We start from the raw sequence: 13013 nt of genomic DNA, 5'->3' as shown, positions 1-13013 counted from the left end.
CAAGAACTGGGTTGTAGGCCAGAGGTGTGGGGGGGATGAGAGGATTCACCAGAGACAGAGTGGGGAGCAGAACAGGCAGATGGACCAAAGACACTGCTGAGGGGAGCAGCGGGCGAGACAGGAGAGGTCTGCTGCGCCTTATGTGGGTAGCTCCCTGGCTAGGGATAGAACTCAGGACGCAGCAGTGATAGTGCCGAGACTTAAACCCTACTAGCCACCAGGGAGGCTGAAAGCTAACAGAGATGACTGTTTAACAATGTTCTCAAAGCCCCAAATTCATTCTTTCCACGCCACTCTCCTTGGTGTGTTCACTCTTGACTTCCTGTTTGATGAGTTCTGGTCGCACAGAATCTACCACGGCCCCAGATATCACATCTGCCTCAGGGCAGGAAGGAGGGGGAGGGCCCATGGTGGCCATGGTTGATTCTTTTTTTTTTTAATTATTTTATTGTTTTCTTTTATTTTATATATTTTTAAGATTTATTTTTATTTATTTATACAAGCACTGGGTACAGTCAGAAGCGCGGGAGGGTGAGAGAATTCACCAGAGCCAGAGCGGGGAGCAGAGCAGGCAGAAGGACCGAAGCACACTGCTGAGGGGAGCAGCGGGTGGCAGGAGAGGTCTGCGCGCCATGTGGGACCCTCCTCCGGTGGCCGGGGAGCAGCCGGGGATCGAACCGTCACTGCAGAGGCTGCGGGCAGCTTCGCAACCCAGCGCTCAACCACTGCGCCACCAGGGAGGCCCCATGGTTGATTCTTTGACCAGAAAAAATAAAAGCCTTTCCAGAACGACCCCAAACATCTTCCCTTCATTTCTTGGTAGAATCGGGGCACCTGGCCATCCTTACTTACAAGTTTTCCACTTCAATTTCAAGTGTAAAAGAGGCAGAGAAGAAACAAATAAAAGGCTTGGAAATGATTTGGGGGGCAGCCTATTGAAAATACCAAGTTAGCGACGCTCTAAAGAATGGCCACGTGACTTTTTGCTGCCTTGTGTAAGAAAGGCTGTGCCAGAGAGGAAGACCGGAGATGGAGGGCATCCTGTCCGCGTGGACACGAGTGTGGATGCGAGCGGGGCACGGGAGGGCAGGGAGAGGGGGAGGAGAGAGGTCGATGGCGCGGAACCACGTTTCACGTGCGGTTCTGGCCGTGGGTCTGGGTGGCCGCGATCGGGTGTTAATTCTCTGCATTTGAGCCGTTGCATCTTTAATTATTTGCTCTAAAATTGCAAGCAGTGGATTAGGTTCAACTGACTCCGTTTGCCTGTCTCCTGGCTCGCTGCCTAACAGGCTGTGTTTTCTCTCTCTCCCTCCGCAGTTTGACTGGCTGGGCTACATCAAGAAGGTCATCGATGTCAGACTCTATCCCCACCTGAAGGACCTCGACCTCTCGGAGAGCGTGGTGGTCCGCGTCCCGCAGTACTTCAAGGATTTGTTTAGGATATTAGGCGCCGAGAGGAAGAAGTAAGTGCTTGGAATGTGCATTTTACCGTGGCTTTTGTTTTTCCTTTAAAGTATAAGGTCTTCTCTCTCACGTCCTTTGAACATGTGTTCTTGTAAAGAAAGTTACATCAGGGGCTGGGCTGCGAGGCTGCCCTCAGCCTCTGCAGGTCGTTCCCGGGCACCACGGGGCCAGGGTCCCACCAAAAAAAAAAAAAAAGAAAGTTACCTCAGAAGGGTCTTAGGGAAAATGTGGCACCTTGTCACAAACTGGCCTAAACCATAGTCTGGTGTGAGTTACTTGCTGCAGTGACAACACACACGTAATAATTTTGCCCCTAACCTTTAAAAACTATTGTTTTTAAATCGAGGTAACGGTGGTTAACAACACTGTGCATTTCCAGAGGTCTGGCATCACGCCTCTTCAGATGCAAGTCAACACACCCACCACCAAGTCACCACAGTCCTCCGCCCACAATCCATCGGGTCCCCTTCCCCCTTAACTCCTCTGCCCCCCCCAACTGTCCCCTCTGGTAGCCTCAGCTCTGGTCAGATTTCCAGGGTTTGTTTTGGTTGAGTTTTACCTGTTCCTGTGTTTTGTTTCTCTGTATTCCGCAAGAGTGATTTCATCTGGTATTTGTCTTTCTTTCTCTTTCTGATTTATCTTGCTTAGCATAATCCCCTCCAGTTCCGTCCATGTTGTTGGTTGCCAATGGCAAAGTTTCATCTTTGTAAAGTATTCTTTATCCGTGCAGCTGTCGTTGGGCGCTTAGGTTGTTTCCATAACTTGGCTACTGTAAATAGTCTGGAATGAACACGGGAGTTCCTACGTCTCTTTGAAGACAGAGCGGGGAACAGAACAGGCAGATGGACCAAAGACACTGCTGAGGGGAGCAGCGGGCGAGACAGGAGAGGTCTTAGTATTTTTTGTTGAGTAGAAGTGTAGAGTGGAATTCTGGATCGTAGGGTAGATGAATTTTTAATGTTTTGAGGCATCTCCATCCTGTTGTCCACGGGGACTGGTCCAGTCCGCCTTCCCCCTAACGGTGTCAAGGTTTCCTTTTGCTCCACAGTCTCACCAACACTTGTTTCTGCTTGTTGCAATGTGTTGCCCTGTATTTCTGGTCTTTCCCCACAGTTTTCTCTCTGAACGTCTACATTATTTATTAGTTTTGGGGACTGCTTATACAGTGATGTTGTTTTCTTTAGCTGCTTTTTCTTTTCTTTCTTTTTTTTTTTTCTGGTTTCTTTTTAGTCAATAAGTAATTTTGTGGCAAAAACAGAAGCCCCTAAATTGAAAAGCCATAACAGCACTCTGAGAACTGTAGACAAACTGCACTGATGAAACAGTAGTAACCGTCAGGTTTTTCTTTTTTCTTTTTTTTTCAATATTTACTTATTTATGCATAGGGGGATGAGAGAATTCAGTAGAGACAATGGGGAGCAGAACAGGCAGATTTACTGAAATATACTGCTGAGGGGAGCAGCGGGCGAGATAGGAGAGGTCTGCTGTGCCATGTGGGTTGCTCCCTGGCAGGCCGGGGATTGAATTCATGCCACAGAGGCTACGGATTGCTTCATAGTGCGGTGCTTAACCCCTTGCACCACTAGGGAGGCCCACTGTCAGGTTTTTCTTATTTTAAAGCCTGTTTTAGAATTCGTTGCTTTGCTACTTTAGCACTGACAGAAAAAGGAAATCCTAACGATGCCCAGGAAAGAGAAATTTTACATCTTCATCAAGCCATTCAATTTTGACTCTAGGAAATGAAGCACAGAAAGGTCAGTTAGTTTACAGACAATTTACTCATCTAACTGCTGAGACATGATTAAAAATCATATTTTTATTTGGACTCAGACAAGGCTGTATTGCCAGGAGTTACACATTAAAAAAAGGAACCTGCAAAAATTCTTGGAGTAAAGTGGCACATCCATTCCCATCTATGGAGACCCTTCGACGCCACTAAAGAGCTGCTGTTCTTTTTATGATGCTGTCTTCTTAGGGCAGAAGGAACGTGTGTTTGTCGAGGAAAGCACACAGGAAAGGGAGAGGAAACAGTTTCCATTCACTTAAAATTCCACCATTTAGAGATAAGTGATAGTTCTTGGAGCATTTTCTAAGTGAACGTTGAATCTAGAGGTGTGTATGTTGGGGGGCAGAGCCTGGCCATTCAGTGTGTGCTCCATGTCACCTCAGGCCCTGGGCAAAATGCAGATTCCAAGGTCCCTTCACAGAGGTTGACATAGCCCATTTGGGCAAGACCCAGGAATCTGTATTTTAACACTTGCCTCAGGAGAGTCCTACCATTCGTTTTCTGGGTGGGCGTTGGGGTGGGGGGTGGTGGAGGGAACTCACAGCTTTAGAGAACTTATTCATGTGTACTTCCTAGGTCTGAAATACTATTCAATATGACCCAAATGACTTTTGGCGTCCACGTCTTTGAGTTAGCACATTTTAAATTTTGCTGGTAATTTCTTTTGAAAGGTGGCATTTGCTATGCTGGATATGCATTCTTCAGTGAGTTACTTTCTTCCAGTATCTATGTTATCTTCAGTTGCAAATTCCTAGGTGCTTTTAGAAATTATATGAATTTTATTTCCAAAAAAGCCTAACTTAAAAACGGGTGGTAGACTGGGCCTTAACTCACTGGGTTAGAAACATCATCTCTCTGGTGAGGACTCTCCTTGACAGGCTCAGGACCTGTCATAACAAAACGGATGAGAGAGATTTGAATCTGGTTCTTGTCACAATGATAACTTGGACAAATGTATACACAATGAACAATAGTAGAGAAAATAGGGATAGAAAAATTACCTGCAGATATTATGTACATATACAACTTTATTTTAAGATAAAGATAAAACCCAGATCTCTTTCCTGTATTCTTCAACAGCCAATTCATCAAAAATAACTTGTATTCTGTGTATTCTTATGCGATCTCAAGGCACAGTTTATAGCTTGAGAAGATGGATAACTTTATTTGCATAGCACACTATATTTTTTTTTTACACTATGAAACATGTTTGATTCTCACTTGTGTGGCATTCAAGGGTGGTCGAGGCATTGTCCCATAGGGTGCCCCTCAATACCATGTTAGTCAAGACATGCCAATTGCTGTAACATGCAAGTCCCCACTCTCCTTGTCTTGGACAGTAAACATTGTCCTCTGCTCAGGGAGCTATCCTATGTAGGGCCCCTGAAAGGCAGCTTTCCCCCAGTAGTGGCTCAGGAACCCAGGCTCCTTCTGTCTTGTGGCTCTGCCCTTCTCTGGATTTTCGGAACCTTCCCCATTCAGTTGGTGGATGAGGAAAGAGAACGAGAGGGGAGGGTGGCCCAGGAGGTTTTTCTAGGCAGGCCTAGATCCACCTGACTGTGTGAAGGGCACTAGAAGTTGGGTGGTAGGTGAGATGAGACTTATAGATGTACTCCAGAAATGTATATAGTTTAGTAAATAAATGCAATTTTATGTAAAACAGAAAGAAAATCATAAGGAAAACACACATACACACACAAATGCAGAATCTCAGGCTTTGTCCCAGACCAGCTGAATCAGAAGCTGTGATTCCAGGGGATTCACATACCCTTGAAAGTTTAAGAGGGCTTTTAATACACACTGCTGGCCCCACCCCACAGTCTCTGATTCAACAGGTCTGGGGCCAGGCCGAAGAATGTTCTAGCAAGTTCTCAGGTGATACTACAGCTGCTGGACCAGGGACCCACTTGAGGAACCACTGCCTTAAGCACGTACCTCTGGGCACCCTCTGGGCCTTAGGAAGATCTCTTTGGTTTTGAGAACATTTGAGAAGAAGCTGTTGGGCTCACCTCAGGTGTTATGACTGAAAGTAGCAACATCAAGCTATGGAATCTGAATGCCTAAATACGTTAGTCTGGGATTTGACATCTCTTGGAAGTCCCTTGACCTCTGACCTTGAAATTCTTTATCTGAGTACGGGGATGGGATAACAATAAGCACCCCATAGCACAATCATGAGGATCAAAGAAGTTCTTTTATGATCTCCTAAATGCAACACAAATATAAAGGAAGATCTAGGGGCAGGAAAAGCTTCTTGAAAAAAGTCTTCCGAGTCAGAGGGCTTGGGAAATGCTTTCCTGCCGCTCTCTTAGTTGTGGACTTGCTCCTGGGATGCTCTGCTTTCCTCTACTTTATTTATTGCCATTTGGGGAAATTACCATACTGCTGAAAATGCTTTTTGGAAAAAAAAATATATGTGTTATTTTCAAGGACTATTGCTGAGTCTGATTTCTGTTTTGTTTTTTGATGTATCTGAGCATTAGGTGGCCGCGATTCAGTCATTATGGTCAGATCTGTTCCCGGCGTGGTAATATCAGCACTCCAAAGCTGCGCTCCCCGCGGCTGGCAGTATATTTAGAACACACTGGAGCAGCTCATCAGCGCCATTGTGTCGCCCAGCCAGCCTCCCGCAGCCCCCGCGCTGGCTCCGGCCCTTGTCCTTAAGCTGCCGTCTTTCTTAGTCATGCCTGGCCCGCGAGGCCTCCCGCGCCAGCTCCCTCCGCTTCCTTCGTCCCGCAGGTTTCTGTCAGGTGCCTCGGTCAGAATATTTGGGGGTCTCTGTGCGTCCTAGGGAGTCGCGGCCGCGGGGGAGGCCTGAGGGCGCAGCCTTCTTTGGCCTTAGATCCTGGCTCTGGTCCCTTCACCGTCGCCTAGAAGACATCGGCCCTCCAACTTGCCTGCATGTTGGACTTCCACTGGGGTGGGGAGGGGGGCGCTGGAAGATCTTATCTCTGCTAGGGCCCCCTAGAGATTTTCATCTGCCTGCCCTGGGGAGGCATCCGGACTCTTGAAGGTCCCGAAGTGATTCTTGCGGGAGGAGAGGCTGGTGGCTCTAGGCCCCGTTTCCTGCTCTGTAAAGTGAGTACACGGTGTTGTGGGGGTGATAACGGGAGGTGCCAATGTGTGGTATGATTTCATGGGCGCAGGAAAGACCCACTTTCAAGCCGGGTCTCTACTCTGTCTCTACCACACCAACTACGCCTATCCCGTCCCGTTAGCCCGGCTGCCCTCTGGAAGGGAAGCGCCCTCGAATTCACGTAGGGTGCTCCGCGGGCCCGGAGCGCCTTCCACCTGCACCGGTGGCTCCAGCACGGCTCACACCCAGTAGGTAGCACACTGAGGCTGAAGAACTTCCAGGCTTTGTACTAGGATCCGCATCTGCCCCATAGACATTCTGCACGCCGGGCCTGCTGCTGCCTGCGTCTCCCCACGCAGCTCGCCCTTCCGCCCGCCCCTGCCGGCGATAGCCCTGCTCTCCATCTCCTCCAACCCCGGAGCTCTCTTTCTGTGAGGTCACATGTCCACAGTTCATGGTCCTCATTCCCAATCCGTACCTTCCCACCCCTCAGGCATAGCCCAAGCCCCGTCCCTCTCACGGAACCTACTCTTCTCCCTTAGTGTGAGGTGTGCGCTCCGTCCATGAAGTATCTGGCAGACTTGGGCGCTGGGGTCTGGGGTCTGCCAGATCCTTATTTTTGCGCTTGCCTCATTTGCCCTGCTCAGTTAACAGCCCCAGGAGATCAGACAGAGGCTGTATCTTTCTCAGCTTTCCATCTTCCCAGGACCTACAACTCTCAGTACCTACCTGGGTGCTCAGGAGGTGCTGACTGAATGACAAAGGGACCCCTCTGTAGTTACTCTGCGCCCCTTCAGTGCAGACACCTGGTGATGTGACCAAGCTGAAATCTGAAGCCCAGACTCTAAAGTCTCTGAATGGAGGTGCTGGGCTGGGGTCTCTGCTTTCCTCGTGGCACGAGCTCAGCGTGTACTTGTCATCTTGTTCAGGAGCAGGCGTGTAAAAGCCCTCACCTAAGACTGCATGTTTCTGATAGTGACCCCAACAGAGCACACCTAGGCGAGGGCCAGGCTTTGCTGAGGAGAGCAGTGGTCTTTGAGGGGGGGTACACATACCCCAGCCAGACCCACTGAGTTTGAAAAGAAACTTTAGGAGATATATGTATATATATATATATATATATATATATATATATATATATATATATATGTCATTTTTTTTGGAAAGAACAGTTCTACCTTGTAGTGTCCATAGACACTTGATTTGATCTGTGTGGCACACACCGGGGCGGGGGGGGGGGCTGTCACCTTCACTGCTTTGTTTTCACTCAGTCTATTAAAAATAATCTTGAGTTGTTTACAATCACCGGTAGGTTTAGTATTATCTGGCTTGTTGCTCGCAAATGGGACAAGTGGCCTAACAAATTTTGCAGAGAAACCGGAATGAAAGCTGTCACTCACGGTGCATATCCAGTGACTGGCAAGAAAATGGCAGCAGTGGTGCTTCTCCCACTCTGGGGTGCCATCCTGGTTAGCCAGATGGCAGCGGCACAATGGTGGTTGGACCCGGTGGGACAAGGATAGGGACAAACACGTTTGGGAATGGCAAGGGAGTGGGTGAAGGTTTACGTCTGCTGCCGCGGCTGTGTTAACCTAGTCCCGTGTGGATAATGTGTCTTGAAGGAATAATTTAGACGTTTGAAAAGATCTTTATTTCATTTTCTTTCAAGATGTCTATTTCTATGTTTGCTAAGACACTCCTAATATGTCAGCTCATTAGTGTATCTCTATATAGATGAGTTGACTCTACAGATGTGGGGTACAGGCAGACTTCATTGCTGGCCGAGCATCCAGTGGGTTAGAGCGCCATGCGCAGGCAAGTGTGAACAGTTCCCCATGGGCAGCCACCGTCATTATGCCATGCTGCTCTCTCATGGCTGGCTGACCCCACAGCCATCTCAGGAATGTGGGTTACTAGTCACCATGGCAATGGCACAGCTGGGAGGGGACGGATGAGTTATTAAAAATTCATCACTATTGAGTTAGAAATGAGCTCGGGTCACACATCCTTCTGAGATCAGGAAGTCCTTTGCTGATAGAAAAAGGCAACAGGGGCCTCCCTGGTGACGCAGCGTGTTGAGTGCAGCACTGTGGAGCTGTCCGTAGCCTCTGTAGTGCGGGTTCGATTCCCGGCCGGCCAGGGAGATACCCACATGGCGAGGCAGACCTCTCCTGTCTCGCCTGCTGCTCCCCTCAGCAGTGCCTTCAGTCTGTCTTCCTGTTCTGCTCCCTGCCCTGTCTCTGGTGAATCCTCTCACCCTCCCGTGCCTCTGGCCTATACCTCAGCTTTTGTATAAATAAATAAATCTTAAAAAAAAAAGAAGATAGACCAAAAAAACTTTAAAAAAGAAAAGAAAAGAAAAGAAAAGAGAAAGGCAATATTTCAAAATGTAACAGATTTTTAAAAATATAAGTGTTATGGACATTACTGGAGCATGTGGGGTTGTTCCTGGATTTGAAAGTGAGCAACAAAAAAAAATCTGGAATTTACTCTTTGCCAAGTATTTTACTATTGACTTGAACCTCATACTGTAAGGTGGGGATCACCCTTGCTGTGTGACCGGAAAGATGAAATGGTGCTAAAGCGCCACACACAAGCTCATGTGTCTAGGAAGAACAGAACAGGGTGCCGAGCTAGAGAACTGGCGTTCGCCAGAGGATGACCGCTCATTTGTAGAGGCAAAGACTACATCTGCATTTTATCCAGCCACCTAATAAATTCGAAGGTATCAAGAATTTCTTGACATGAAAGGTTGGCCCACAGTGGACTCCAGGCCCTGAGAGGGAAAGCAAATTGTTCACACTGAGACCTGGGCCTGGGATCTTCACTCCAGCTCTCTGCGTTAGGTGGTGAAAAGCCAGCCAAGTCTGGTCGCGCCTGTTGACATTGTGTCATCCTGGGTCATGTCTGAAGTGAAAGTGGTGCAGTTTTGTAGGAGCAAAAGGTCCTTCCCTGGAGCTTTGCCAACAGTCTTCCCCAGGGTGCTCTGCGGAGCAGCAGCTGTCAACCAGAATACAATAAAGGTGCTTCTCTCTCTCTCTGTTCACAGGACCATTGCCAACTATTTGGTGTGGAGGATGGTGTATTCCAGAATTCCAAACCTTAGCAGGCGCTTTCAGTATAGGTGGCTGGAATTCTCACGGGTAAGTTTTAAAGAGATTGCATGGTTACATCCCTGGATAAGTTTACATGCTGGAACATCTGGATATTAACCCATCCAATAAAAATCACCTTCAGGGATTGGGCAGAGGGAGTTTTGCAGCTGCAACCTTACATTTTTTTCTGTTTTCTTTTCATTGCATGTAACCCTTGCATAGCGGAAGGTACACTCAAGCCTTACTTTGGTTTTTTAAAAATATTTTTCTTGAGTTAATATTGGTTGACGTTGTTGTTTCCATAGTAAATGTGCACGACGCTCCTTCAGGCACTGCTGCCACAGTGCACCCACCCCCAGCTGACCCATCGTCCACAACCGTAGATCCTGTGCTCCCTCCTGCCTCTGTTCTTGTCCTACCCGCCCCTCCCCGGCCCCCTCACCCTGCCCCTCTGACTTCCCCTATTCCACGGTCAGGTGTCAAGGGGTAGTTTTTTCTTTAGTTTGACTTTATTTGGCCCTGCATTTGGCTTTTCTCTATTCCACATATGAGTGACACCGTGCGGTGTTTGTCTTTCTCCTTCTGTCAAGCCCTACTTTGATGGGGGAGTTAAAGATAATTAGGGCATGACGTGGGAATACCCCATTGCTTTTACTCTCCCCCTCTTATCAACTTATTCCCATCCCCTCCCCCCAGTGTCTTTCAGGGGATCACTATAACTAATTTCAGTAATTCTCAGTGATGTGTTTGTAACTATCCTTCATTTTCAATATTAATATTCAGAATGAACACAGTAGATGTAGTAGATGGGAAAGTTTCATCTTCAATTTAGGGATAGAATTTTGTCTTTAACTTAACCTTGATATTCAATCTGCTCCCCGTCACCTTCACCTGCCTCTGAATTTTGTTTCTCTTCCTCTCTTGCTCTCCTCTTAACCTAACAGGTGTTACTCTGGTCTCTCAGAAGCTTTTGTCTGAGTAATTCTCTGACCAATAAAGTTTGTGTGGGTTTTTGTGTGTTTTTTTTTTTTTTTACACGCTAAAGATATTTTGACTAAAAAAAATTTAAGTTAATTTTTCTTTCACTTTAAATTTCAGTGAATGACAAATTTTATTAGCTATGATTTCATTAAACAGACACTTTAGTTATTAGAGACACTGGTAAGCACAGAAATCCTTCGTGGGTCGTTACTCTTGAGGAGAGTAACACAATTATTGCAGATACCTTTTGGCCTTTTAAAGTTATTTAGAATATTGAACTTTATAGAGAACAACATAAAACAGCTATATATAGTGAGGCCATCTCAAAGGGTTAAGCTACAAAACAAGTGGAATGTGTGTGTGTGTGTGTTGGATGTGTATGTATTTGTTGCCTATGGCACATAAAGCTTGGTACCCAGCTGTTTCCCACCCCCACTGCGCAGAGAATGAGACAGGTGTGAGAAGCAGCGTGTGAAAATTCGAGGTTAGGTATGAAGGGATGTTTCTTGAGCATAAAGTGCTAAGTATAATACTGATTTGCCAAAGAGTGCTGTAGGATCTCTCTCTAGAGGTTTTAACAATAGATGTCATTCATTACCTCTGAGAGGGGTTGTGTTCCAGAAGCAGGGCAAGACCAGAGGAGCTTAAGAGTTAATCCCATTTCCCCTGTGCCAACAGCCTGGTCCAACGCTGAGCAAGGGATGCTGAGCAAGGGGCTCCTCCCTCCCTCGCTGCCTGCCTCCACTTTGCGTTTTCAGCACTCCAAGCTCCCATCCTCCAAGGACAACTTAATATTTATTTCTTTGCTTTCATCATCAAGAGTAAACCTTTGATTCTTCCAGGTTTTGCTTTGGAAACTACTTGTTTGTAAATGTTTTCTTGTAATGGTTTAATTGGGACAGATGGGAGAAACATTTACCTCTGTTTTTCACTTGGCTACCAGTGTATCCTTTGCTACGACATGTTAGTGTGCTCCCTGGGTTGTTCACGATGAGCCATGCTCTCCTGGTCTGCCTCGTGAGTATCATAATGAGCCAGGAAACCCTCGCTGGCCCAAAAAGTTGACCACTCATTGATTCTAGAAATTTCCTGGTGGAGATTTCATTTTTAATAAGTATTAAATACAATCTGGATTCCTGGACAGCATTCCCTCATGTCCCTGTTAACTGCAGAAAAGTTATTGCATTCTCCCAATCCTTTGTTTAATGGGGAAAATTGGCAGGAAAAGAAAAAACACATTACTTCCCACTGTCAATATATTTTCATTTAGTTTTAAATGTAACTTGTGTCCAGCGGCAATATTTTATTCATCTGATTTCACTTCTGGCTCTACTGTCTGACACACATATGGGTTGAGGTGTTCATTATTTTGTAGACTGTTTTCTTCAGGTTGTTTGAATTTTCTTTGCCATGGGTTTTATCCAAGTGAAGCTCAGTCTGGATGGGTTGTCTCCCACAGGTAATCCAGGGGACCACAACTCTGTTGCCTCAATGGGACAAATGTGTAAACTTTATTGAAAGCGCCCTCCCTTATGTTGCTGGAAAAATGTTTGTGGATGTGCACTTCCAGGAAGATAAGAAGGTGATGGTAAGTGCTGCTCCCTCGCTGGGAAATGCGATGGTGTCAAACCAGAGCTGACAGGGACATGGTACCTGGCCTTTGTCAGCCTTCTCGTGCTGTGAGCCTTGAAGCTAGGTAATAGGTTTGCTTTAAAGAGGAATTTTCGCAGTACCACATGAATTAAACATGCAGTCTCAAACACACCCAAATGTAGAATATAGTTGTAAAAATTAGCAGTGAGAAAACAAGCATGAATGCATGCCATCAAGAGCTGGAATTTCTTCTGGACAGGTTAAATGTACGAAGTCAATGTTAGAAAAAACAGGCTAGATGGTTTTATGATTAGACACTTGAACCATTGTCTTTACAAAAGGTAGACATTTTCTGGTCAGGTCTCTGTTTCAGAGATAAGGACGCCAGCAACCCAGAGATGAAGTGATTTGCAGTGTATTTCACAACTATTAAATGACTTGGAAATAGAAATAAAGTGTAGGATTTTCCCCCTTTCTCCTTGTACTGTTTTTTAAAATGTCTGACATTTATCTCACAGAAACACTATTTTTTTAAAAAATAAATGTCAAAAGAAATCCTTTTATTCTGGGAAAATCTAAACACATACTAACATGGAAAGAGCAATGCAATGAACTTCATTATCCTCATGATCCTTGACTGTTGTCATTGCTGAAATGGCATGAATGGCTCAGCCAGATACATCTAGTGAAGAAAGGTGAGGTTTAGTTTCATGCATTTAGTCAACAAATCTTTATTGAACACCTATTATAGGCCAGGCACTGTTCTAGGCACTTGGGGGTACAGAAGAGAACAAAATAGACAAAGATCCCTGACCTTCTTGAGTTGACATTCTCATGGGAGAAAGCAATGACAAATCCACACAAGCATACATTAACAAGTGTGTCTGGGGAAGCAGGAAAATGAGGTCAAGGAAAGTAGAATCTGAGGTGCTAGAAGGGGGGGGGTGGGTTGTAGGATTACATAGGATGGTCATGGAAAGCCTCACTATGAAGATTTGGCAAAGATTTGAAGGAGAAG

At 46.1% G+C, this 13013-nt stretch overlaps 1 protein-coding gene across 1 annotated transcript in view; it reads left to right on the top strand.

The window, feature by feature from the left end:
- The window catches only part of PHEX (phosphate regulating endopeptidase X-linked), a 167010-nt gene that overhangs the window by 48800 nt on the left and 105197 nt on the right, over nucleotides 1-13013 (top strand). Inside the window, exons 9-11 of the mRNA XM_037512613.2 lie at nucleotides 1318-1463; nucleotides 9376-9469; nucleotides 11862-11990. Of these exons, the coding sequence (XP_037368510.1) occupies nucleotides 1318-1463; nucleotides 9376-9469; nucleotides 11862-11990 (369 nt within the window). The remainder of the gene's footprint in view (nucleotides 1-1317; nucleotides 1464-9375; nucleotides 9470-11861; nucleotides 11991-13013) is intronic.

This window comes from Talpa occidentalis, unplaced genomic scaffold, assembly GCF_014898055.3.
Source record: "Talpa occidentalis isolate TD23 unplaced genomic scaffold, MPIMG_talOcc4v2.1 talOcc4.15, whole genome shotgun sequence".
Lineage (NCBI taxonomy): Eukaryota > Metazoa > Chordata > Mammalia > Eulipotyphla > Talpidae > Talpa > Talpa occidentalis.
This window is presented reverse-complemented; position numbering and strand designations above follow the sequence as displayed.